At 40.2% G+C, this 27215-nt stretch overlaps 1 protein-coding gene across 4 annotated transcripts; it reads left to right on the top strand.

Annotated features, from left to right (window-relative positions):
• Window positions 1-1509: 1509 nt before the first annotated feature.
• On the top strand, window positions 1510-26598 carry UBA3 (ubiquitin like modifier activating enzyme 3). Of its 4 annotated transcripts, XM_043970781.1 has the most exons (19): window positions 1573-1664; window positions 1843-1884; window positions 4218-4358; window positions 4988-5108; window positions 6849-6929; window positions 9213-9295; window positions 13485-13565; window positions 16760-16803; window positions 17438-17502; window positions 18337-18492; window positions 21318-21420; window positions 21580-21693; window positions 23988-24041; window positions 24738-24774; window positions 24873-24954; window positions 25725-25825; window positions 25932-25995; window positions 26088-26142; window positions 26459-26598. In XM_043970781.1, the coding sequence occupies exons 4-19, from the start codon at window positions 4989-4991 to the stop codon at window positions 26545-26547; spliced, it is 1329 nt and encodes a 442-aa protein (XP_043826716.1). In that variant the 5' UTR covers window positions 1573-1664; window positions 1843-1884; window positions 4218-4358; window position 4988; the 3' UTR covers window positions 26548-26598. The 4 variants fall into 4 exon arrangements, with proteins under 4 accessions (XP_043826705.1, XP_043826697.1, XP_043826716.1 ...); XM_043970762.1 differs by lacking the exon at window positions 4218-4358 and having other exon boundaries at window positions 1511-1664; XM_043970770.1 differs by lacking the exons at window positions 1843-1884; window positions 4218-4358 and having other exon boundaries at window positions 1510-1664.
• The last annotated feature ends 617 nt before the right edge of the window (window positions 26599-27215 follow it).

The raw sequence follows: 27215 nt of genomic DNA on the forward strand, positions 1-27215 counted from the left end.
CCAGGTCCTACTAGTGACAAGGCAAGCACAGTTAGTCAAACAGCAAATTCTGTCTAGACAGGTCATTCCATAAGTGGATCAGTGCACAAAAAAAGGCTTTAACTGTTCACGATTATATTTATTGCCCTTCCCTCATAATTGGCACAGGTCTGCACCTGGGGGCCCTCTCCTCTCCACAGGGACCCAGAGTTTGTTCTTTATTTATCTTGTAGCTGGATTTGGTGTAAGTAGACCTGGCTTTGCAGCCCACCTCCAAACATTTACTTGCTGTTCGACTTTGGTCAGATCATTACTGTGAACCTTACTGGGTTTTTTGGTTTTTTTTGATGAGGCAATTGGGGTTAAGTGACTTGCCCATAGTCACACAGCTAGTAAGTGTTAAGTGTCTGAGGTCGGATTTGAAGTCAGGTCCTCCTGAATCCAGGGCTGGTGCTCTATCCACTTTGCCACCTCACTGCCCTAAACCTTAGTTTTTTAATCTGTAAAATGGGCTTGATAATGTTCTCATGACTTTCATTGGGGAAAGTGCTTTGTGAGTTTAAAGTGCCATGGAACCATGAGATATTGTTACTAATATAGCCCTTATGCATCACTAAATTGGGCCCCATTCCTACGAAGGAAGGAGTGGAAGGAGCAGAGGTTGTTTGGAAAGAGTTTCAGAAATAATAGAAACAGAGATAGCTGCCATTTGTATAGCATTTGGATCATCATAGATTTAGAGCCCAAAGTAGCTCTCTCACTCCATAGGTGAGACAGGAACCCAAGAAAAGTGAAGTCACTTGACACCCAAGTACCAAGTAGGGATTTGAACCCAGGACCAGGATCATTTCCACTCTACCATGAATTCTTATTTGTGCCTCACAGAAACTCTGCAAGGTAGGTGCTACGGCTTGCCTATGAATAGGGAATGTATGTTTTTGCCCCTACCTCTTTTTTTTTTTTTTGCCTCTAACCCCTTTTATACAACTCAGATGCCATTTGCCCCTTCCCCTCCATGATTTTGCATGTGCTTTTGGGTGCTTTTGTTTGAGGAAGCAGCTGTGTCATTTTGCTTTTGTAACCCAAGTGCCTAGTTCATCAGGCCAGTGACTGGGCCCCTGTGATTTCGGCAGCATAAGGGGACTCCCAGGCGAGGAAAGTCTCTCCACCAATGCAGGCTGGCCACTTCTTTGCACCTTAGAACATTGAAGGGTTGAACGTATGGCGGAGGATCTCATAGCTCTTTGTCCTCTGGAGAACACTGCCGGTCCTCAAATTATTGAATGCGCGTTAATTCTTTGCAGCAAGAAGCCGGATTCGAACCTGACTCTAACCTAAAGGCTTCGCTACCCGCCCTTCCCGCCGAGTCCCTCGGGGTTAAGCTTGTAAATTACCCGGGAGGGCGGAGCCCGCGTTCAAAGCCCCGCCCCGAATGAGCGGATGGGGGAGGAGAGAAAGTGGAGGGAGGCGGGGCGTTATAGGCTCCGCCCCCGCCTCCTACCCTTTGCTCCCTGCCCTTACGCGTTTCCGTCTTTGCGCCTGCGCCCAGCGCTTTTCCGTCCTGGCCTCCGTCGGCCACTCCGCGGCCTCCTCCTCCCGCCGCGGAACCCCGCCGGGGCGGGAGGGGCTGCCGCGGTGCCTTGTGGGAAGAGGGGGAGAAACAATATGGCGGATGGCGAGGAGCCGTAAGTATCGGGGATCGCCGGAAGAGCCGGACCAGGCCGGGAGGGAGGGAGGGAGGGAGCGAGCGGCGCCGCCGACCCCCGGGCCTCTCCCGACTCTTCCCCCGCTGCCCTCCCCCTCGCGGTGCCCGGTGCGCGGCGGAGGAACGCTGACCCTTCTTTTATTCTCTCTTTCTTTTAGGGAGAAGAAAAGAAGGAGAGTAGAGGAGCTGCTGGCGGAGAAGTTAGTGCTGCCGGGGGCGGGGCGGGCAGGGCCGGGCCCGGGAGGCGGGGGGCCCGGGGTCCCCGCCCTGCCCCCGCCGCCCGCGGGCGCGCCAGCCAGCCCCGCCCCCAGGCACCCCCCTGCTGTCCCCCCGCTGCCCCCTCCCCCTGCGCCCCCCTGCGCATCCCCGACACTCCCTTGCTGCCCCCTCCCCTGCATCCTCATCTCCCTTCTGCACCCTCACACCCCCCTGCTGTACTCCATAGCAGCCTCCCGACACCCCCCTTTGCTGTTCCCTCCCCTTGCATCCCCATCCCCCCAATGCATCCCCGACACCCCCCTTTGCTATCCCCCTCCCCTGTGCTCCCATTGCAGCCCCCGACACACCCCTGCTGTCCCCTGTATCCCTATTCCCCCTCGGCACCCCACCCCCCGACACCCTCCTGCTGTACCCCTGCCCCTCCCTCTTCCCCGCCCCCTGGCGCCGCTTCCCTCCCGGTCCCTCTCCCCTTCTCTCGGTTCCCCATCCCTCTTCGGCCGGCCACCCATCATCCCCTGCCTCCTCTCGGTCATGCCTCCCCCCACCTCCTCCCTATTATCCTCCCCCTCCCTCCGTCCCGCTCCCCCCTCCCCTGGTCATCCTCTTGCTCCTCACCATCTCCCCCCTCCATCTTCCCTCTTCCCTGCTTGCGAAGCTCTCCACCCTAAGGATCTGAGGGAGGGGCTTGGGTTGGGGGAGGAAGAACCATTGGGGGTCTGTGGTGGTCCCCTCCAAAAGTCCCAGCTGGCGAGGACCTTAGAGGTCATCCCGGCGGGGCGGCTTTCCGTCCCAGAGGGCTGGCCAGCTGCCTCTGCAGGGGGTTCTCCGTGTGCTCCCCCTCCTCTTTGCCCCTTCCCCAACGACCAACGCGTTGCTTTAGCCCAGTCTGTCTGCTCTGGCCCGGGAGAGTAACCGCCTTAGGTTCCTGGGGCTAGATCTGGAAAGATCCTTGGGAGGCCAGGCTCAGGCTCCTCATTTTGACAGATGAGATGAAAGGGGTCAGCTGGGGGTGACTTGTTCAGCTGTCGTTCATTCTGTCTTCTCTGGGCTGGGGGCAGTCTCCCTAAGGGTCAAGGACACAAATAGATACAGAAATAGAGTCCTTACCCTCAAGAAGCTTATATTCTGTTTGGGGGACGAGCTTTCACAAAGATAAGTAGATGCAAGATGGAGAGAAGGTAATTCGGGATTGGGGTGGCAGGGCAGTCATGCCTACCAAGACCAGGATATCCTTCTAGAGGTCATTTAGGCGAAACTTCTTTTGTAGATGTCAGCTGAGATGCAGGTTAAGTGATTTGCCCAGGTCACTTAAGTAAGGTCTGACTAAAAATGCAGCATTCTTTCCAGTTCTATTTGGCTGCATCCTAACTTCAAATTCACAGAGCTGGAACTAACCTCAGAGGTCATTTAGACTCATCTCTTCCTCTTAGAGGTACAGTGGTTGAAGCTCAGGGTAGGGAAGTGATATATTCAAGGTCATACAGATCGCTATTGGCCAACGTGAGACCTGGTCTTTGTTCTCTTATCCTTTCCTTTTGATACAGTGGCCTTTCTACTGTATCAAAATACAGACGGCCCCCCACGCCCCCCCCACTTCCAAACCTGTTAAAATTTTAAGTTGAACTTTTTTTTTTTACCTTTAACAAAATGGAAAGTTAAAATATGGTTTGAAAAGGCTTCTGAAAATAGGTGGTTACATAAGGAAGATAAATGGTTTCAGATTTTTTTTCCCCTTAGAATACACACCCTGTTTCTTATCAATTGAATACAATTAAGTAGCAATTAAGTAACTAGCTATTCAAACCACACATTTGTTTCAAACCAACTGTATGATTTTCCTCTTGTGGAAAGGGTGGAGAAACTGGGTATAGTTGGGACATATATCTAATATACTAGCAATGACCTTATCTCTTTATTTCTCTTCATCGAAACTTGTGAGTTTAAGTAATTAAAGGCATACTTAAGCCATAGTGTTTTCTTTAAAAACACCAAAATGCAGATTTTGTCTTATGTAGCCTCAGTGTATGTATGTGCAACATAAGTTCATACATTTGGAAACAAGTAGGAATGGGGGGGGCAGCTGTGTATCATTTGAGGGTTGGGAAAGCAGGCTTTATTTAGTGGCAGTGACTCTCAGTGATGGGATGCGAAGCCTTTTTGAATGAATTCTTTTCTGCATGCAGTGGTGATAGAAAGGAAGTACGTGGATGTACGGAGGGGTTGGATTTCTATTTTTCACTTTCATTTTTGTGGTTGCCTTTGTGGAGAATTCCTTCCACTGATGTTACTTCCACAACTTGTTTTTGAATTAAAGTATGAGAGTTGCCTGGGACCCTGAGAGCTTCAGTGATATCATGGTCACATGGTTACTGTTTCAGAAGTAGGACTCAAACCTAGGCTTCCTGACTTATACATCATCACATTGACTTAAGTTGCTGTCAAAAAAAATTGAGAGGTTAGTTTTTTTTTCAGTGAAAATATTATGCTGGTTCTTTTTCAAAGCGATTCTTAAAAATGAAAAGTACTCATGCCTTTAAAGGTTTCATAGATTATTCCACTGTGGTTTCAAGCATCATCATGATTTCAGTTTTTAAAATTTGAAACTTGTCATTTCTTGAGGTAATTCAAGTGAATAGGAAAAGCTTACAAAATGTACCTTTGTAGACACTATAAAAATTTCTGTTTCCTTGGCAGTGCATTGCCTAAATTTTTTTCTTTATGTTGCTCTATATAGGATTTCAGAAAAGTAAAGGCTGATTGTGGACTGATTTTTAAAATGCTTTATCATAAAATTGATTGAACTACTTGATCAACATAGTTTCAGCTAAGGAGGATGTAGATCTGCTGTAGGAGTATTTCATAGGATGAAATGGAAGTAGGAACAGATTCTTTGTGAGACATTTCTAAACCTTTAATGAACTGAGTAGCTTAGGGAAAAAAATCACCTGTTTTTGGAATAGATTTTTGTAATGTTTGGGCAGATTGTTTTCCTGCAAATGTAACAAAAGTCACATATAAATAGCTGTAGGTACAGTTTTTTTTATACTGATTTTTTTGCAGCTCAATTTAATGTGTTCTATGCAGAATGGCTGTTGATGGTGGGTGTGGGGACACTGGAGACTGGGATGGTCGCTGGAACCATGTTAAGAAGTTCCTCGAGCGATCTGGACCATTCACACACCCTGATTTCGAACCAAGCACTGAAGTGAGAAGTATTTATTTTACATAACTGCTCTTTTAGTTCTGTTTCAAAATCATAAGAAAACAATACCTGTTTTACTTGTTCTCTGATTTAGGAGTGATACTAATCACAGTGTTTAGAGAAACCTTAAAATCTTTAATCTTTAACTGTTAAAAAGCCAAATATTTGCAATTGATTTTAAGACTGTATCTGTATATGTATATACCCCCCCTTAAATAATTATTAATTTCATCTTTCTGTTGCTGTATCTGTTGAACACCTTTTTTAGAGAGTAAAATAGCTTATTTTACTCATTAAGAATTCTAATAATAGCTCATTAAGAATTCCAGTGAAAATAACTATTGATTATTTAACATGTCACTTTTATAATATTGAATATTAAGTTGGAACATGCACTTCCAATGAGCACAGAATAATTCTAAATCATGTAATAATCATTTACAAATCATGTAAATCTGTACTTGGCACATAGACAATTTAAATATTTTGAATTGAAATGTAATTTTGGACTCAGAATCATAGAATTTTAGAACTGGAAGAGATTTGATTTGATATAATTTTTCTCCCTTTTATCTTATTACTGTTTCACTGTATGATGGGGAGGAATATGGGGAACCATTTGTGTATATTTGTATTTGTTGAGATTTTTTTTAATTTAAGAGAAAAATGTTCATAAAAATAAAATGCAAATTTTAATTTCTCTTTCTCCCAGCTGTTGACAGTTCAAAGAATGGTTGAATGAATGTTCACATTTTTTTAAGTGTTGGAGAATGTGTCTTTTTATTTAATTTTTCTGTTTAATGTGTATGTTATCAAGGGGTCTTTTTTTCATCTTTTGCTACTGGATAATTTTATTTCAAGTAATACGGATTTCCTGCCTTTTTTGATTATAATTTTCCAGATAATTTCTTAATTTTACACAAGCTCACCCTTTAGAACCCAATATCATTACTATTATTGTTAATAGGCTTGTCTTTAATATTGCCTCCAGCTCTTGTGAAGTGTTGCTTTTGTGTTAATATATTTTAAAAAATAACTTGTAAGTTTGGAATTTACTTTAAAATGTCAAAGCCTAATTAGATACTTAATGAGAGAAGTAATGTGACATAACGATTAGGACACTGGTCCAGAAGCTAAGAAGATATGGGCTCAAGTCCTGTCCCCCCCCCCCCCCCCAACTTCTGTTGGTTGACCTGGTGCCGTTCAGTTAAGCCCTGAGTGCTTGAGACTAATCTCCAAGTCTGTAATTTGCATAGAAGGTGTTGACCTGCATTGGTAGAGGAGATTTCTTCACCCTGGAGTGATCTGCCCGTGAAATCACAGGTCCAGTCCCTGTTCCCCTCCCTGTCCCTACTGAGGATTATTGGGATATTTTTTTCGTCCATTAAATTTCAGATGTGATAAACATGCTGTGTTCCCTACTTCTGTATTAAAAGAAAGGAAGAGTAACCGAGTTTTTCATTTTATCCAACTTGATAGGGAAGATTAAAATATGTTTTTTAATTTCATTAACGAAAATTTTTTTTTAAATCAGAAAAAAAAGGAAAGGTTTAGAATTTGTTTTAACTACTGAATACATTTAAAGAGCTTAAATATGTGTGTGCTTTTTAAAAAACCCTGCATTTTATTTTTCACAAATATAAAACAATTAAGATTTTATGAACCTATAACTTGATGCCTTTCATGGTGTGCAAATATTCCCTTATCTCTCCATATTGTAATGTACTTTTCTATTCTTTACAGTCTCTTCAGTTTTTGTTAGATACTTGTAAAGTGCTAGTCATTGGAGCAGGAGGATTAGGATGTGAACTCCTGAAAAATCTGGTAATGAATTTATTTTCTTTATTTTTCTGAGAGAGAATTTAAACCATGTCCCCATTTCTAATCCCAGAAACTTTACTGCTTTTGATTATAATTTTTATCTTTGTTGGAGTTCAACGGTTTAAATTCCAGTTGGTTATTAAGATATATATTGGGAACTTTGGTTACATTTAAACTCTTTAAGTATCCCCTCCTCAGAGTCAGGAAATATGATATTAAATATCATTTCTTGCTTATGTCTCCTTAATGCTTTACCAACCAAATTCTCGACTTATTTTGGCAAAGGCTCATGCTGGTTTCAGTGAAATTTTTGCTGCAGTAGGGGTGGTAGGGTTAGGCTTTGGAGTTTTTTTTAAATCTTAACAACATGGTTAGATTGTGATCTGCATTTTTGAAGGAAGTATCACATCGATGATGTCATAGATTCCCCTGGTGTATTGAGAGGGTAGAGTCTTGAATCAGGGATGCCAATGCCCCTTTTAGTCTCTTACCCAAATTGCATTTTAATAAATTCCATCTGATGACAGGCTAACTGTGAAGCTCTTACTGTGTCTTATCTGGTGACCAGTAGTTACAATGATTTATATTAACATAAAAGTAGAGGTATACTAGTTCCTGAAAGTATGTTTTCCTGAAAAGTTTGTTGTTGTGGTTTTCTTTCTGCTGCAAGGTCTGTTTGTGATGCAGAGTTGGAGGAAGTGGATAGTGGGAATAGAGATGAAATTAGATAGCAGAGGGTTATATGAATGAATTGGCATTTTTTATAGCAGCATTTTATTAACCATAAACCTAAAATTCATCTTTAAAGGGAACTGCAAAAATGCAGTTGATCACCTTCCTTACATTCTCATTGCTGAGAAGTCACTAGGAACATTACAAAACAAGTACTCCATGGTGTCCAGCCTCCAACGGGCTTTCGTTATCTTTAAGATTAGACACATTTGAAAGGAGTCACAACTAGAAATAGCACATGGTTGGTTGCCAAAGGGGCAGTGCCCCAGTACAAAGTCTTGTAGGATATCATAGAGCAAGGAGAGGTCAGTGTGTTAGAGCTATACTTAGCTAGGGAAGGCTTTATGAAGGAAAAGGGGTTTGCAGTGATTCTTCAAGGCTAAGTAGGGTTTAGGTAAAGGAGAACATTCCCTTCCATTCATCCTCTACTCTCAAGAAACTTGTTTGCAAAAATGATAGATACATCCTGATACACATTCATTCTGTGATAATGTACCAATCTTTTTCTTTTGAATACTAGTTGTAATTTAAGGAAACTTCATTTATTTGTGTGGAAGTTCACAAAACAGGACTTTTATCCACATAATAAGAGTAGTTTTTAACAACTTGAGTACTAGTCAGCCCACCCATTTTCTGTGGAAGACTAACCTTTTTGAGTGGGAGAATTGATTTTTTTGGGGGGAGGGGCAGAAATTTTTCTTTTACTTCTAATTTGTGCTTCTCTTGCTTTTCAGAGATAGTCATATGGAATATGAATTACGATTTCTGTTTGTTACCCTGACTTAAAACAAAAATGAGATTAGAGTCTGAGGATTGTAGTATTCCCTTGTTTTAAATAAAATGTTTAAACTTCTTATTGGGATCACTTAAACATATTTGTCCAGATTTGTAAAGATAGACATTTTCAATGAAATTTTATTCTTGGCACTGAATCTTCTATCTGCAATGTGGAAGCAGGGACAGAACCTTCTGCCTGGTAAATCAATAGTGACTTTTTTTCTGATAAAACTGTGGAATATTAAATGTTGGGCTGATTTATGTAAACTTGGTGCAGGGATTCCTTCTGCAGCATTATACAAAAAGACTGACTAGGCTTCCTACCTCTTCACAGAGGTGGACAGTTATGGGCTTTACCTAAAGCTGCAGGCAGATGAAAAGGAAGTTGTCATTCAGAAGTAGAAAGCTGCTGCTCATCTTTACCAGGCCAAATATCCTGTTAGGCAGGATTTTTAAAAATAGGAGTTTATAGTGTGAATAGGGACTTTTAAAAATAAGTGATTTGATCAGTGGGGTTTCTGTGGCCCTTAAATTTAGAATATTGGTTACTATATTAGAACTAGATAGTTAATGGCAGGCCTTTTAGCCATGAACTGAAATTTGAAAATCTCACTGAAATCCTCTACCATTGGATAAAACTTGCAGTCTTCACCAGAATTGATGACTGCTGAGTCGGAGTTGGTAGTCACTGAAAAGTGGGAGAGAAATCTTCCCTTTGGTTATAAGGCCGGCAATCCTCCACTGTTTGATTTACTTGGATTTTTTTTATTCCTACAGGCATTGTCTGGTTTTAGACAAATTCATGTAATAGATATGGATACCATAGATGTTTCCAACCTAAATAGGCAGTTTTTGTTTAGGTAAGTGTTGTCTTAAATTACTTATTTCTTAGGATCCATGCTAACTATTTTATAAACTTTTGTTAATAGATTTAATTTCAGTGATTCTTTTAAGAATAAATTGACTTGGAAAATGATCTATAAAAATACTTTAGATTACAGGTTAAAACTTTACAGAAAAACAAGCACTTTCAGAGTGATAGTCTGATGAAAATAGAGTAAACACGTTTAAAAAGATCTCTCTCAACAATAATCTGTTCCCACAAATGTATGTGCAGATTTGTGAATATTCTTGGCCTGATAGACTAGATACATAAGTAAGAAATTGAGTTGTAGCTGTGATGATGTGTTCCCAGCTGAAGTTGTTGGAAATTCATTGCACTTCAAACCTAAGGTAACCTCCTACTGAACCTTGTGCCAGATGTTAAGTGAGATGCAGTTGAGATTAAAGCCTATTTATTCCCTGCAGTTAAGAAGGTGCTTATAGTCTAGTAGGGTTGTAGATGTGACTCCCCTACATTTTAATGATAGTACAATGGAAATCAGAATATGTACAGTACTAAGGTGGAGAGTGCACTGCAGAGGGTCTGGGCATTCTGTGAATTTACTGCTTATGAGGACCTGGTAGGGCTTTCCAGAGCAGTTGGTGGCAATTAGGTCTTCTCTCTCTCTTTTTTTTTTCCTTTTTTCTTTGAGAAGGGCAGTGAGGGTTAAGTGACTTGCCCAAGGTCACACAAGCTAGTATGTGTCAAGTTCTGAGGCTGGATTTGAACTCAAGTCCTCCTGAATCCAGGGCCAGTGCTTTATCCACTGTGCCACCTAGCTGCCCAGCAGTTAGGTGTTAAAGGAGAAAAGGAATCATTTGTTTGGGAGGGCAGAGCATGGAGAAGTGACGACAGTAAATCTGGGATCAGATGGCGATAATTTGGGTTTTGAGCCTCATATGGTGATGGCAAGGATGTGGAGTTGTAGAACAGTCTGAGACTTTTAGCTAAGAGGAGCCTGGGAAATTTGAAGATGAACAAATAGAAGACCTGATTGAGATGAGGACTGGTTTTAAGCAGTTCATTAGGAAAGCGGGATGAGTGGTTGGAGAGACAACTCTGAAAGCCTTGCCCACAGTGTCCTCAGGACAAAGAAGCTCCATAAGAGAATTTCTCTAGGCACAGTCCAGTGGGCAGCATTTTGACCTGCAGCGAACAAGTGTGCCTTGTGGTTCAGAAAGCAAAAGACCTTGCCTCTCCAGTGAGTTAGGGACAGTGACTCAACAGATGAGCTGGCTGGCTTGGAGGATGAAGCAGGGAAGGTCAGAGTGGGACTAAGCAATGGCCAAGTCAATATAAGACCCAGCTGATACCATTCAGGAATTTCCCGTTTTTTCTCTTGTGTGGTTCTCATCCTAAGGTTTCCCTATAATTGTTTCAACCAATCAGACCATTGTTTAGCAATACTCTGTAAGAGGCACGATGCAGAATTGAGTAATGGAAAATAGGTTACATACCTTTGCCCAGTACTCAGGAGAAGTGAAAGGGGGAAGCCTGTTTATTCTCAGGTATAGACCTATGGGTAAGAGCAGTAGACAGTTATCTGAACAAGCAGAATCCACCAGTCTGATGACTTTTTGTTTGGAGGCCGCCTTACAGTAGTCATGTTTTGTCAGTCACAGGATAGAAGGGTGTCAGACCTTTGGATTGCGGTATTTTAAATTGTGACTGAGCATTTTGTTTATCAGTCATAGAGTAATATTTGGGTTTAGAAAATACATTTAGTTAGAACATTGCTTTGTTGACAAAGAAAGACTCACAAGTCTTTCTGTTGTAAATCTACAAGAAACACTAATTGGCAGGTTGAAAAGTTTCTTTTTTTTTTTTAATTTTTTTTTTTTTTAGTGAGGCAATTGGGGTTAAGTGACTTGCCCAGGGTCACACAGCTAGTAAATGTTAGTGTCTGAGGCCGGATTTGAACTCAGGTACTCCTGACTCCAGGGCTGGTGCTCTATCCACTGTGCCACCTAGCTGCCTCTAAAAACAGTTTCTAATAAGTAGAAAGAACAGTGAAAATTAATGTTACCTATGAAAATGTACTGATCTTTCCCATGGAAGAAAGTTTTTAGTTCTTAGAAATGACCATTACCTCTGCACAACAGCTTGTTTTAAGGCTTTCTATTCTTTTCAGCTTCTTAAAACCTCGGTAACTTTAGAAATTTCAACTATACCTTTATGATTACATTGTAATTTTATATATATATATATATATATATATATATATATATAAAATTGGTTCTCTTTGAAAACAAAGGATGAACAACAACAACATATTAAAATGCCTTAAAAATGGTTATTCCACCATTAGAAACCCTTTGGCTTGGAGACTAATACTTTTCCTAGCTTAACTGTGGAAGAGAAGCTAAACACCCTAGAGGACATTCTAGTGCAGCCTTGTCATTTCACAGATCAGCAGCTGAGGCCCACCAGGTGACGGTGACTTGAATCCTATTTTTGTGTCCATGGAACTTAGCACATCTCTTGATCTCAGTTGTTTTGTTTGTTTGTTTGTTTTGTCGGGGCAGTGAGGGTTAAGTGACTTGCCCAGGGTCACAGAGCAGCTAGTAAGTGTCAAGTGTCTGAGCCTGGATTTAAACTCGGGGCCCTCCTGAATCCAGGGCCGGTGCTTTATCCGCTGCGCTACCTAGCTGGTCCCCATCCTAGTCATCTTTGTGGAGGAGCAGAAACAGCATGATGAGATGATACCAATTGAGTGATAATTAGAATCCTACAGGTATATTTATTTTGAGTAAACATTGCTGTGTCTGTTGTCCTTTCTATGGGGAAGGTTCAAGAGACTAATGATGACAGTGACAGCAACAACTAGCATTCATATAGCACTTGGAGGTTTGCAAAGCACTTGACGAATATGATCTGATCTTATTCTTGTGTCCACCCTGGGAGTTAGGTGCCAGGATGGTGCCCATGTATAGCAGGGAACTGAGGCACCCAGTGGCCATTAAGAGCCAGAGATTCAGGTGTCCTTAAATAAAGAGAGCCTGAGGAGCCTGGAGGAGAGTGGGGCTGATATCAGGGTTAGATTAGAGTGTCAGAGGGCGGAGCCATGGGCAAGCAGTGGCGCATCACCTTCAGTTGGAAGCACAGGATGTGCTAAGATAGAAAGCTGGGAATTGGGATCAGGAGCTTCCAGACTGCCGGCAGGAGAAAAAGCTGGGGGGGGGGGGTGGCGCCAGTTGTACTGGCTTTGCCAGGCTTCTCACTTCAGCCAATGGCATTCTCACTAAAGTGCTGTGACATTCATGTGTTTTTCACAATACTCGCTGTAGCTAAAATCGTTCTGTAATGGAAAGCATTAAATGCTATAGTTGTTAGCAGGCCAGTCTTTGAGTCAGGTGTGGGGACCAATTTTTAATTGAGGAGAGTTAGCTAAGCGGTTTGCCGCAATATTGGGGCAAGGAAGGAGACAGCCTCCCTCAAAACAGAGCAGAATTTATTTAACAAGATTGAACTTAAAAAACCCCACACAAACAGGATCAGTAGGATCAAGGGAAAGGAAATAAAATGGGGAAGGGGAAATTATACAACCTAAACAACACCACCACCCAGGAATCGGCTGAGAACACACAGCATTGTTCTGTCACCTTCCAGCTTCAAGCTAGAATGGCAGAAAACCCTCCCTTCTTCCCAGCAGACCCCAGGCTTACCACACAGCCTCCTGCCAATTGGCTGGTTGCTCTGACAGTCACATGACTGTCCTCACTAGGCTTCCAATCATTATAATTTTGCCAGGCCCATGTAGGTGTTGGCTAGTGGTGATGATGTGAGGTGCCAGCACCATGGCAACGGCTACACCAGTGGGTGGAGCACCCTGTGGTTTGCGGAGCCCCAGAGGCCAGTGTGCGCCCCAAGGGTTTTTTTTAAATTCTAGCCAAAAGATGGGGGTCATAAAAACCTCGAAGAACAATTAATTCTTTACACAGGAGAATCTTGAGTTCAGGGCCTGACTGACACTTAAACTGTATGACTCTGAGCCCCTGGCAAGTTTGTAACACTTGGGATTGTAGAGAGCTGCAGATGGACAGCGTCTCTGGGGAGGTCCCCACACCAAGGACATCATTGCCCTTGGCTTTAAAGCAGGGGAGGAAGATCAGTTCTTTACAGTCATCATCACTTATTAGTGCTTTTTAAATGGTATGTTTTTCTAGGCCTAAGGATGTCGGAAGATCCAAAGCTGAAGTTGCTGCAGAATTCCTGAATGACAGGATCCCTAATTGTGCTGTAGTTCCGTATCCTTTTTGCATTGAAATAGTCTACTGATGCATTTATTCTAAACTGAAATGGCTTGTCAGTTGCCATCTTTTCTAAGAATCTTGACCTTTATGTAGGTTGACAAGAGAGAATTTTAAAAACATTGTTATTGGCAAAAGACATGAAATGGAGTGGAAAAACAAGATAGACCTCTTCTAATGCCTTCCTTGGATGTTTTATCTTGGTTTCAGATGGCCTTCAGTTTTGAAAGGCTCTGCCCCTGGGACACAAGCTTGGCAGTCCCTGCTACACTGTAAGCTTAGGCTTGGAGGCAGAGCTGAGGGGATAAGCTCATTACCTGAAGGCTGCCCTTGAGGTGATAAATCTTGTTTGGCTGGCAATTCCTGAGGCCTTTCTACTATTGTATAGAGAAGTGACATCTGTCCTCACACAGATGAAATCAAAATCTTTGATGCAAATGAACTGCAACATTTTACAGGTAAAATAAATTCTTGGAAAGAAATATTTTTTAAAAGGAGGAGTATTCAAGGGGCAGCTAGGTGGTGCAGTGGATAGAGCACCAGCCCTGGAGTGAGGAGTACCTGGGTTCAAATCCAACCTCAGACACTTAACACTTACTAGCCATGTGACCCTGGGCAAGTCACTTAACCCCAATTGCCTCACTTTAAAAAAAAAAAGAATATTCAAGAAGAGTATATGTAGATCTCTTCAGTTTTCATCCAGGATTCCTTTCATATGTATGTATAGTCTTCTAAAAATTTTTATAGAGGTGAGAAAATATGTATGAATCATTGGCTGATGTCTAAGCCCTCTATATACATATATAAAAATACCACCCATTATCTTTTCCGTTCTTTGAACTCTTCCCTTTGAGAGGCCTTAAAAATGTCTATTTTATTGCTTCTTTAAGCACATTTGGCTCCTCCAGAGCTAATTTTCTTTTTATCTGGTGTATCTGGTCAGATAGTTTCCTTCTCTTTAGTATCATTTTGTCTTGTTTCATTTTTGGTGGTGGTTGTAATGACCAGTGCCTTTGGATTTTCTTCTAGACAAAAGCATTGATGGTGGACCACTGCTAAATTTCTGAATAATTTCTACAAATCGTTGCTATTTTTCACTTTCAAAATCTAGAACCATTTTTTTTTGTTTGTTTTGTTTTTTGTGGAGCAATGAGGGTTAAGGGTTAAGTGACTTGCCCAGGGTCACACAGCTAGTAAGTAAGTGTCAAGTGTCTGAAGCTGGATTTGAACTCGGGTCCTGAATCCAAGGCCAGTGCTTTATCCACTGCGCCACCTAGCCGCCCCAGAACCATTTTTTATGCCATACTCTCATAGCACCTTCCCTTAAAACAGTGGGGGAGAGTGGATTTAAGCAAGACCTCATAATGTACGATGGGGACTGACAGTGTAATTAACTGCACCTTTAGTTGCTTACCTGTATCAAGAGGAAGGAAGTGTGCTACAGAACCAGTGTTAACTTGAAGATGCTCGTTTTAGAAATGGAAGGAACCTGAGAGGTTCAGTGCCCAAGGTCTGACAGGTCTAGGGCCATAAGTTCATCAATTTAGAGACAGAAGGAAATTGAGAAATCATCTAAGCTGCCACCTTTGGTTTTTAGATAAGGATGTTTGTGTCTGGAGTGAGAAAGCAGCCTGCCTCAGGTGACAGGATCCAGGGCCTCTGATTCCCAACCCAGGGCTCTTCTCTCCATATCCCCTAATAGGGAATTGCACGGCATCTTGTCATCTCTCTTTTCTTATTGCCTTGGGCTGCTGTTTCTTGCTTTCTTTCCACAAGACTAGATAAGCTCTCTGTGGCAGGAATGGTGTCTTGACTTTTTCAGATCCATAGCACTTAGCACACAGTTCCTTCTACTGCCCCAAAGATACTCATTAAACATTCGTTGATTTGATCTCACAGCCTATATAGTATGTCCTTTATGTAATTTCTGTGCTGGATATAAGAGTTCTTTAGACCAACTCGTAGACCACCTCTTAGGACTGGGCCGATCTGGGCCTGTCCAAAAAGCCAGGAGATGAGCTGTCCTCAGTGATCCCGAGCATCCCGGCCCTAGTCCAGAGCAGATGAGAGTGAGGAACATTTTTGATGCTCAAGATTTGAAAACAAGGTAAAAAGTGAGAAAGACTTTGAGTAACGTTCCTTTTGTCATCTGAGTTTGAATGAATAACATCGATGTTGCTCACTCTTTGTTCGGGAGCTTTTGTGGCTTTGGACCACAAATAACCAAGTTTTGATCACTATTGAAAAGAAAGTTTGGAAAATGGCCTCATTATAGGAAGACTTTTCCTATTTTCTTTTCCCTGAGCCTTTATTTTGTTGCATTTGATGTGATTTCTTTTGCATTTTAGTGGTTTTTAAAAAATTTTATGCTATTTTAATCTATATTCTCCACCCGGTTCTGCTTTCTAGACTGAATCATTTTATCCAAATCTTCCCATGTTCTTCTCAGTCCATCATATTTGTGATTCTGTGCTTTACAATCACATTCCATGGCATTCATAAATCACAGTTCAGCTTTTCTTCATTTGATGGATACTTTGTTTCTGTTGCTACCATGATTACTTTGGTATAAATGGGACTTATTTTTGTCATTGTCCTTGGGGTCTTTGCCTAGCAGTAGGGTCTTGGAGTCAGAAGTCTGTTCAGTAACTTTTCTCAAATAATCACAAATTGGTCTCTAGGATTGTTAGCTACTTCTCAGCTCACTAAACATGAAGTTACTATGCCTTTCTTCCTATAGCCTTCCCAGCACAGACGTTCTTTGCCAGTTTGACTGGTTTGAGATTATATCTGAGGATTATTTTCGTTTTCATTCCCTGTATTAGCAATTTGGAACATTTTTTTTTTTATGGTTGCTGGTAGAGGTTTCCTTTCCAGGAATAAGGAAGTGTGGTATGGAGTTAAATAGAAAGGTTTTATACAGCAGACAAAGGAAGAGAGTCCTTAGTTTCTCCTCCCCCCAGAACTCTAGTAGTACCTCATAGTTGTCATTAGCTTTTCAACATTTGTTCAGACCTAAAGTGTGTAAATAAATGGATATGCTAACTTGTCTGATATGTCAAATATCTTAGGAGTTTAGTTGCTTTCAGTGCTGGTGACTTTTAGTCATAACTAAATTTTGAGTGTGTCTGTCGCTATTATTTGTATATGTATATATACATACACATATTAATTCCTTTACTCATATTCAGACACTTCAACAAGATTCAAAATTTTGATGACACTTTCTATAGACGTAAGTTTTCACTTGAAATCTCATAATTTTACAATAAATGTTTACCAAACTATTGTTTTAAAGTTAGTTTTTTTTCTTATAGTGATTATTAATTCTTTGAATGCTAATTAATGGCATATTCTGTTTCTTTTTCTAAGCTGGGGCCTTAACATCTATTGATGATGTAGTAAAAGAAAAGAAAAAAATGCTAATGTTTAAAGGCTAAATTTCCCATGCTACATTCAGCAAAATTAGAGTTAAAAGATTGGATTGTAAAATTGATATTTTCACATATTGATTAAACATCTAGTTCTCCTTTGTAAATCTGAATTATTTACATTTTATAAATGAATGCCAAATTATTAAGTGCTTACTAGGTACCAGTCATAGTATTATGAGGTGGGAATATAAATACAGGGAGGCGAGACTGCCCCAAGGAGCTCATGTTCTAACCAGGGAAGGCAACACTTGAAGGGGCACTTGAGATGCTTGGACTGGGAATAACCAGAAGGGGACATGTCAAGGTTTGCTTCTGGGCATGTTTGTAAACATTGGCCAGGGAGAGCCCCAGGTCTGGAGGGAGGGTGATGAGGAAGATGGCTTCCTTTTATTTATTCATTTATTTTTTAAACTAAAACTCCATCATTTTTCTTAGAATTTCATATCATTGTATGTGGTCTGGACTCCATTATTGCTAGAAGATGGATAAATGGCATGCTGGTAAATGCTTTCATATTCTTTCTGGTTTCTCTTAAGTTCTTAATCATCTGGCACCAAGTCAATTAGAGTCACACTACGTGGTTGCTTAGTTTTGAATTAAGGAAGTAGTTACAACTCACTGCTTTGTGGGGAGAATATTAGTTAGTAGAAGCCTTTCCAATTATGAGTGAAGAAAGTTATTGTATTGGTCCGATTGTCCCTAAGCTCTCCTCCAAATCTGGCTTACACAAAATCAGTGTGGCCTGTTACTGACCTTTTAGTTAACAAAGCTCTCGGGACCATAAACTCTGAGATAAAAGGACTCAGCTTCGAGGGGGTCCAGTCCAGCTTCCTCCTGTCACAGGAAGCTAAGGTTCACCAAGGTGACGTCCTGCGCTTGAGGCCACAGCTAGTAAGTGGGAGAGTCCCAGGCTTCAAACTCAGGTTTTAGGGTTCCAGAACCCATGTTCTTCTGCACCATGCTGTCTCCCTATGATAAATCTAATAATGGAGAAGAATTATGATAAAAAGGGATAAAACATCCTTATTTTAATTGAAAGAAATGTGAAACAAAAACCCAAACCACAAGTATTATCTGTATTATTAATATAGTAATTTAAGTTTTTAGTGAATCCCTAGTTCTATTTTTCTTTTTAGAGAAATTTCACTTTTAAAGGTGAGGTCTGTATTTAATGATAGCATATATTCAGACCAGTATGGTAATATCTGGTGCCACTTTTAATAATAAATCTTACTAACTGTAAGCTCCTCCCCCCCCCCCATGATGTTACGTTGAAGGTTCTGGGATAGTTTTGTTATTAATTCTGTTTTTATAGTTGTTTTATGTTCTTCTAGATATCACTTCTAAATTATGAAGATGGTGTATTAGATCCAAGTTCCATTATTCCTTTGATAGATGGGGGAACAGAAGGTTTTAAAGGAAATGCTAGGGTAATTCTTCCTGGAATGACAGCTTGTATCGAGTGTACACTGGAACTTTATCCACCACAGGTAATTTGTTTTACAGACTGCTGAAGAGAATTGTTTTAATTAATATGTTTTAGGACCGTACTAGATATAATTTGGAAAAAGAAATTAACAAAAACTAAATATGTTTGTCCTTATAACATTATTAACTAATTTTTGTATGGTTGGATAGGGATTAGGAGTGAGGAACTTGGGAGATAAGAGAGACTTGGTTAGGAATGCCCTATTCAGGGGCCTTGGTTTCCTCTAGAGTTTAAATCATTTGTAATTCTCCCTCAGCATTCCTAGAATATAATCACTCTAAATCCACTACATGACCCGGAGCAGGAAAAACCTATCCAAGGCTGCCAAAAAGAGAGATGTGAGGGTCTCTGAGTACTCTGCCTTGGTCAACTCACATCCAGGGGACTGGGTTCAGTTCTGGATACAATGTTTTGGGGAGAACCTAAAGAAGAAAGACCCTCAAGATGGTAGAGATTGGGCCATATAAACAGCTGTTGAAGAAACCAGGGAAATTTAACCTAGAAACTTGAAGACTTTGTGGGGCTGTGGTGAATTATCTTCAAGTGCATGCAATTCCCGCATTATGCAAATTCAACTTTACATAAAGAATTGTGAAAGAAATTCACACTCCAAAAAGCACCCATGTTAACTTTACTGTACAGTGTTATCTTCTGCCCCTTGGCTCATCACTCTGTGGCCTCCCAAACCTCCACCAAAAAAACAAAAACAAAAACAAACCCAAACCGTAAAACAAACAAAAAAAAAGTGTGAAAGCAGAAGAATGAAAGGGAAGGAGAGACCGCTGTTGCTGCTACCAGATCTGGGGTTCGGTTTGAGACCTCCAGTACAGAGAGAAGACTCTGCCCACCTGCTCCAATGTCCAGCTTCCCCATGTGGGTTTTCCATCTGTCTGTGCTTGGATACCATGTGTCTATCCCTGGACTCCACATGTTCTTGAACTTTGTGGTGGGCTCCTCCCAGTGTGGCTCCCTTCCTATCTCCCTCTCTCCCTTCCCTGCATTTATGGGCCACTTCACGTTATTTAAAATTGTTTTATTTAGAGGATCCACTTACATAAAGCTAGAACTGTCTGCATTTGAAAGGGCTGCCATTTGTCAGAAAGGTGTTCTGCTTGGCCCTAGAGAGGTCAGAAGTAGGAGCATGAGGGGAAGTAACAAAGAAGCTGATTTAAATAAATGAGTAAAAAGCTTGCTGACTCTTAGTGAAGGAATTGGGGGAGGGGGGGAGATGTGACTTTCCCTTACTGGAAGACTTTAGGTAAAGCCTTAATTATTGTGTTGGTGATTTAGCAAATTAAGTTTTTTTTTTTTCTGGGGCAGTGAGGGTTAAGTAACTTGCCCAGGGTCACACAACTAGTAAGTGTCAAGTGCCTGAGGTTGGATTTGAACTCAGGTCCTTCTGAATCCAGGGCTAGTGCTTTATTCACTGTGCCACCTAGCTGCCTCTGATTTAGCAATTCTTGATCAGGTACAAGTTGAACCAGGTGTGGCCAGACCTGAGATTCTGGAGTTCTGATTAACCAGCGGGATTCTTTAATAGTTCAATTTTAAAATGATTGAGTAGTCAGTGGTTCCCAATACTAAGCTGATCTTGTTTGATTCCTGGGGTTCATAGATCTTTTGAACTCCAGGCTCTGACTATTTCTTCCTCTTCTGCTCTAACCATACCTGGGTGTTTTGCTCCAACACTTGTCCTCTCTTTCCCTTCTAGTGCATGTGTTATACACTTCAGACCAGTAATGTACTTATTTATTCATATGGGAAAAGAATAATATAGAGAAATAATAATAGGCTTGCAAGTAATCCCAAATATGCAGTCTCTCTATTCTGGATAGAGTATTGGGCTTTGTTGCTTACTAGTTTATTCTAATTAACTTGATTTAGGCCTTGATTCTACCATTGTTTTCTTCACTCCCCCCCCCCCCCCATTGAGGGGTCTTGTTCCAAAACAAGATCCAATCTCTCACATTCCTTCCTTGTTTGATTACAGATTGACTCCTGAATGCCTTGAATTGGAGACTTTTAGGTATAGCCAGACTTAGAGGTATAGCCAGAGGCTCTCTGTTGTATTTCTGAGCTTTTGGATTTTCTCCCATACATTGCTATATAATCACTTGTCCATTTAAACTGTCCTTCTCAAGGATAAAAAAATGAAACTTCATATTAAATACTATTTAAACAATTTTTTTCTCTATCACCCAGAAAAAAAATGATTTATCCCATTACTTCGTTTACCACCAACGTTCTCCAAAGATAGCTTTTTGTCCATGCTTGTCAAAATGAAGATATAATTAACCATTCATTTTAGTTTTGCCAGTATTGGTTAGATACCAGCAGCAGGCATTAACTTAGCTCAAGGTTATCACAAAATCTCAGTTACATAAGTTACCTAGAATTTTGGATCTGGGGTTTAGCAACTTATGTCAACTGATACTTGTTGCTAACTTTTTTCTGTCAAGAATTTACATTTTATTTTCACGTTCCAATTTAAATTTTAGGATGGTTGTGTTTTACATCTGTTAAGCTATTCTCTTTTACCAGGGAAAATAAAATTTGTATTGCTCTATTTTAAAGTTTACTGCCAAACCCATTGTTTAAGGCTGACCTAGTGCTCTGTTATTCATTTTATATAAAAATTTAAAATGGTTTAGCTGCATAAGAAATACACCAAGGTAAATTTTTATAAATCAGATAATTTAATATGAAGATACGGTTTTTCAGGCACAAAATTTAGTCAAGAAGATATATGTTCTTCTAAAGCTATATTTAAAAGGTAAAAAGGGCACCCTTTAACACCCTCACCTGAATAATTGTTTTTGGTTTCAGGTTAATTTCCCCATGTGTACCATTGCATCTATGCCCAGGCTTCCAGAACATTGTATTGAGTATGCAAGAATATTACAGTGGCCCAAGGAACAGCCTTTTGGAGGTAAAAAGCTCAATTTAAGAATTCTAAAATAATTAACAAAACATCTTCAATTTTGTTGAGCCATAAATTCATTTTGGTGATGTTAAATACATTTTGTATTCTTATTTCTAGAAAATTAATGTTTTTTACATATTTATGCCCCCCCCCCCTTTTTTCCAGAGGGAGTTACATTGGATGGAGATGACCCTGATCACATTCAGTGGATTTACCAAAAATCACTAGAGAGAGCGTCACAATTTAATATTAGGGGTGTTACCTATAGGCTAACCCAAGGTAAGTGAGTGAGTGGTTAGGTAGTCCTGGATAAAGGCACCTTGAACCCATTGTCTTTCACTTGGGCTCAGTAAAACAGCCATAAGAATTTCAGTGAACGTCTGGCTGAATTCAATTTAACAAACATTTATCAAGAGCCTATTTAATATGCAGATCCCTGTGCTGGGTATATCCAAGGACTAGTAGGAAACAAGGAAGTCAACGTGATGGAGGCATGGGGGAACTAGAACATGGATGTAGATGAGTGAATACAAAGTCATTTGGGGAGGGAGAGAGAGCACCAGTAGTAGCTGGAAGGAATCAAGGAAGACTTCATTTGGGAGGCAGGTAGTGATGCCTTCCAAGAGGGCAGGAATTTTGGGAGGTCGGAGTGCATTCAACCATGAGGCATCTATGCAGAGGCTTGGAAATGGGAGGCAGGATGTCAGGTTTGATGGGCAGCCAGCAGACCAGGTGGACTGCGGCCGAATCTCTTGTAGGGATATATCATGGAATGTGTGTGGTCAGGTGGTTGGGAGCTACAGTATGGAGGAATTTCAATGCCAGACTGAGGGTCTTGTGTTCTCTGCTAGAGGAAATTGCCAGTCACTGTGCTAAGCATTTTAAAACTGTTATCTCAGACCCTCACAACAGTCCTGGGATGCAGGCGCTTTTATTATCCTCATTTTTTACATTTGAGGAAACTGAAGCAAACAGATTGAAGAGATTTGCCCAAGGTCACACAGCTCCAGGCCAAATGCGGTATCTACTGTACCACCTAGGGAGCCACTGAAGATTTGTGAGTGACATGGTCAGACTTAAATATCTTAGGAATAATAAATTGACTTTTCTGAAGATTGATTGGAGTTTGGAGACAGTAGGAACAGGGAGACCAGTCTAGAGGCTATCGGTGGTAAGGAATGACTTACAAGGTGGAATTGATAGAACTTATCAAGTGGCTAGATGTGAGGATCGAGGGAGAGAAGAGAGTCAAAAAGGACTCCAAAGATATGAATCCCTTTGACTAGAAAGATAGTCATGCCCGAGGGACCCTCTGCAGGAGGCAAGTTAATGGATTCTCTTAGGATGCAGTGAGTTTTAAAGGCTGACTGGACATTCAAGGGGTATAGTGATGCAGGATTGGCATTCGAGAGATAGGGGTGGGGTGGATAGACTTGGGTGTCATCTGCATAGGAATGATTGGACTCCTGGCATCTGATGAGATTACTGACAGTGCAGTAGAATATAGAGAGAAGAGGATCCAGAATCAAGTCCCAAGACATTAAGTGTGGGCAGACCAATACTTAATGGGTCATAATGGATGATGATCCAGAAAAGAACAGTGCAAGACCGAGAAAGCAGTAGTACAGAAGTCGTCTGAGGAGAGAGTGAGCAGGGTGTGGTTGAGTGTCAGAAGCTGCCGAGAGATCAGGTTAAATGAAGATTGAGAAAATGCCTTTGGATTTCCTGACTCCATAGAGAAAGCCAGGGAAGCAGCCCTCTGTCTACTAGCTACCTGAGAAATGTTTAATAAAGAGCTGTTTTATCTACTGTCTCATTTTTATGAGTACTACCATAAGAGTGTTAATGCTATATTAGTAATAAGACTCATTAAAAATTGAATTATTCTTACCTAATCCTAGTAGTTTCTAATAAATGATTAACTATATATATGTATGTGTGTGTGTGTGTATATACACATATACATACATATACATACACTATACTTTGTGGTTAACAAAAGACTTTGCACACATCTTATTTGATTCTTGAAACACCTCTATGATATAGTGGGAATTTTATATATATATAGTCAAAGTCTGACTACAAGGTCTTTCCATTGACCTATGCTATATTGCTAGGTAGGCAACTAAGAGCTTGAAGGTGAGAAGGATTGGCTGTATTTGCAAGCAAGCCCAAGTAGCTTTAAAATACATACTTGTATTAATATCTCACCCACTTACCCAGATAACGGTGTTGATAAATAATCTGGTGCGATTTAAATTTATACAATTTTCCAAATACTTTATGTATTATAGGTACCCAACAAGTGTTGAAATAAATATGCAGTGTTTGATAAATGCATTAGTTTAGGAATAAGCCTTGTTGCGTACATTTTATAGATTTTAGGTTTTGTTTAGAATTATAGTGTTTCCTTCTGCCTCTGTCATGTGTAAAGCAGATTGATAGGCTAAAAATATCGAGCAGATTCACAAGAATGTGGCATAAGATCTGAGTCATATTTATACTAAGTAGGTTCTCTGTTTATTCCCGAGAAGTGGCTGTCTACTTGGAATTGTTCTCTTTTTCTCTAGGGGTTGTCAAAAGAATCATTCCAGCAGTAGCGTCCACAAACGCTGTCATTGCAGGTGAGGATAAAGGCCATGCTTGGAATGTGGTTATCGTTCTTTGTATCTTTGCTTCATAATCCTGTGCATCTGCCTGTCTTCAGGTGCTTATCGCCAGGACCAGCTGCAGGGACATGTATGTAGCTTTCAGCCAGAGACACCTTCAGTAACTGAGGGGAGTTTTCAAGGGTCTGTCAGTGGAGGAAGCCTCCAGAAGGATGAAAGCAAAAATTCTTGGATTCAGTTATTTGAGTAGAGTTTGCTACGGCTGCTGGATTTCCAAGAGATCAGGGTTTTCAGGGATTCAGTACTTTTTTCGAATGTGACATAAGGACTTTCAGAGGAATGACTTTGTCAGAGCATGTTCTAGATGGGAGGGTTCATCATGAGTGGGAATTCTGTAAAGTGAAGATGTTATTCTAGTATCGAATTCTTTTTTTTCTCACCGTGACAAGGGTACTCGGCATTAATACTAGACTCATTCTGGCCAAAAGGGTTAAAAAAAAGGCAGCATGGATTAGATTAAACAACATAAAGTAACCATTTGACAGTTGAGCTTCTTTCATTAGTTGCATTTTATTAGAAAGGAATAAATTTTTCTTTTTCATTAATAGGGTAAAGTAATCTTTCCTTAGTACAACAAAATATAAGTTGCTCACTTTGATTTTAAGTGTTCAAAATTCACAGAACAAAGCAATTGTTTTTTCCCTTTTCCAGCTGTGTGTGCCACTGAGGTTTTTAAAATAGCCACAAGGTAATGTGTTTACATTTTAATAAACATATATATATATATATATGTACATGTTTCAAACTGGCTATATTATATCAACATAAACATGTTTTTCATTACAGTGCATATATTCCCCTTAATAATTACTTGGTATTTAATGATGTAGATGGGCTGTACACATATACATTTGAAGCAGAAAGAAAGGTTAGTATGACTACTAATGAACAGTTATTGCTGTGCATACTTGGATTTTAAAGTATTAGTGTCTGCTTAAAAGCATAAGAGAGTGAGCTTGTTTGGTTTAACTTTGCCAGACTTGGCCCTTTAGTTTCTCTGCCTCCACTGGCCTTATGTCCTACTTCATGTGAAATCTTACCAGTCAGGCTTTGGTTCTTTTAAACTGGGAACCAAAGAACTGCTTGGCTTAGACATAAACATTTCTAAGCTACTTAACTTGATTTTTATTAATGCTAGACTGTTTGAGAATGTTTGCATGGGAATTTAGCCTTCTGAAGGATTTTTAATTTTTTAATTTTTTTTTTGTGAGGCAATTGGGGTTAAATGACTTGCCCAGGGTCACACAGCTAGTGTTAAGTGTCTGAGGCCGGATTTGAACTCAGGTCCTCCTGACTCCAGGGCCAGTGCTCTATCCACTGTGCCACCTAGCTGCCCCCTTCTGAAGGATTTTTAACACACTGGTATGAGTTGCTTAATATTGTGATTTGTTTTTGAGAGGCACCTTGGTGTAGTGGACAGAGTACTGGACTTGGAGTCAGGGACACCTGGGTTTAAATCCTGCCTCAGACACTTATTAGCCATGTGACTGTGGGAAAGTCATTTCACCTCTCTGCCTCAGTTTTCTCATCTGTAAAGTGGGGATCATAATAACATCTTCACAATTTTGTTGTGAGGATCAAATGACATATATAAAACACTTTGTAAATATTAGCCATTATTACTATTTCTGCCTATAGGAGAATTGCCCAGCTTGCAGCCAGCTTCCCCAAAATATCCAGTTTCCTCCATCAGCTAAACTGCAAGAGGTTTTGGATTATCTAATTAATAATGCCTCATTGTAAGTATAAGCTTTTGGGGGGTTTGAAACACTTTTTATGCATTTGAGCCAGTCTGCATTTTTAAGATGATGTTCTTAAGACAATTATTTCTTTCCTGATCGACAGACAAATGAAATCTCCAGCCATCACAGCCACATTAGAGGGAAAGAACAGAACGCTTTACTTACAGGTAATGGATGCCTACCCCTTGTACTTTTATTAGGAAGTATTAAAGAATTTGTGTTTGTGAATTTTAAATGAAATTTATTTTAATATTTTTAGACAATAACTTCCATTGAAGAACGAACAAGGCCAAATCTTTCTAAGACATTAAAAGGTATTTTAAGTAAAGACATTTTCCTAATACATTTAAATATTTTTAATAACAGTAGACGTGCACGTAGTCCTTTAAAGTTTATGAAGCACTTTTACAGTGTTTTGCCTATGAAGTATTTCTTTGAGGATAAGATCAATAGGTTTCATGATAACCTGAATTCTTATTTGCAAAAAACATTTATAATTATAGGAAATTAAGTCAAGTTTATTTCCACTAGTTTTTTCCAAGATTACTGAACCTATAGTACTTTTATAATGTATTTGAAATTTTTGCAGAAATATTGACTTGAATCAATTCTCTTTTTCCCCCATTTTAGAGTTGGGCCTGGTGGATGGACAAGAGCTTGCTGTTGCTGATGTTACAACACCACAGACTGTACTGTTCAAACTTCATTTTACTACTTAAGAACAATAAATGTACATCTAAAAGAGGATTAAAATCTACTGCAATATTGTACTCTATGTGGATGCTTAGAATAACCTAATTGATGTCCCTTTTAGTATTGGTGTTAATAGCATTTGACTTTTACAATGGATCACTCTTTCTTACTTCTGAACTGTCCCTCCAAGCCAGAATTTGGGGGATGGTGTTTGTGAGAGTTTTCATTAATGTATGGCTAGAAAAGCCTGGAGAGAGAGATTCTGCCTGATCGTAGTGTGTCTGTTTCAGTTTAGAAGTCAAAGGCCATTTTGTACATGAGGACTTTATGATGGTTAAATGGTGTAAATCTTTAGCTTTCAGTTGAATAATCATATATGCAAAGGAATGTCCCTAAAGAAAATGAAGATATGAAATGCTGTTTTGTAAGTCAGATAAATATAACCTGTGTGAAGAGTTAGGTCTCTATAATATATTGAATTTAGGATGTGTCCTGTTTGGATTAATATTCATTTGATTTTGACTGTCCAAATGAATATTAAGTATTGTAAAGGGATTACATTGTCCATGATGTTTTATAAAGTGTTTCAGCCTAACATCTGTGCATGAAAGTGGAAAATACTTTTATGTGTATATTTGCTGTGCCAAGGTAGTTAATAGGCACAGTGTTGAAGCCAGATGTTCACTGATGTTCT

The sequence above is a fragment of the Dromiciops gliroides genome, chromosome 1, assembly GCF_019393635.1.
Source record: "Dromiciops gliroides isolate mDroGli1 chromosome 1, mDroGli1.pri, whole genome shotgun sequence".
Classification (NCBI taxonomy): Eukaryota; Metazoa; Chordata; class Mammalia; order Microbiotheria; family Microbiotheriidae; genus Dromiciops; species Dromiciops gliroides.

Coding starts and splice junctions, on each gene's coding strand:
- UBA3 (XM_043970762.1), top strand. CDS start 1,645: ATGGCGGATGGCGAGGAGCC. Junction 1,885..4,987: donor GAGGAGCTGCTGGCGGAGAA/GTTAGTGCTGCC, acceptor TGTTCTATGCAG/AATGGCTGTTGATGGTGGGT. Junction 25,826..25,931: donor CTAATTAATAATGCCTCATT/GTAAGTATAAGC, acceptor CCTGATCGACAG/ACAAATGAAATCTCCAGCCA.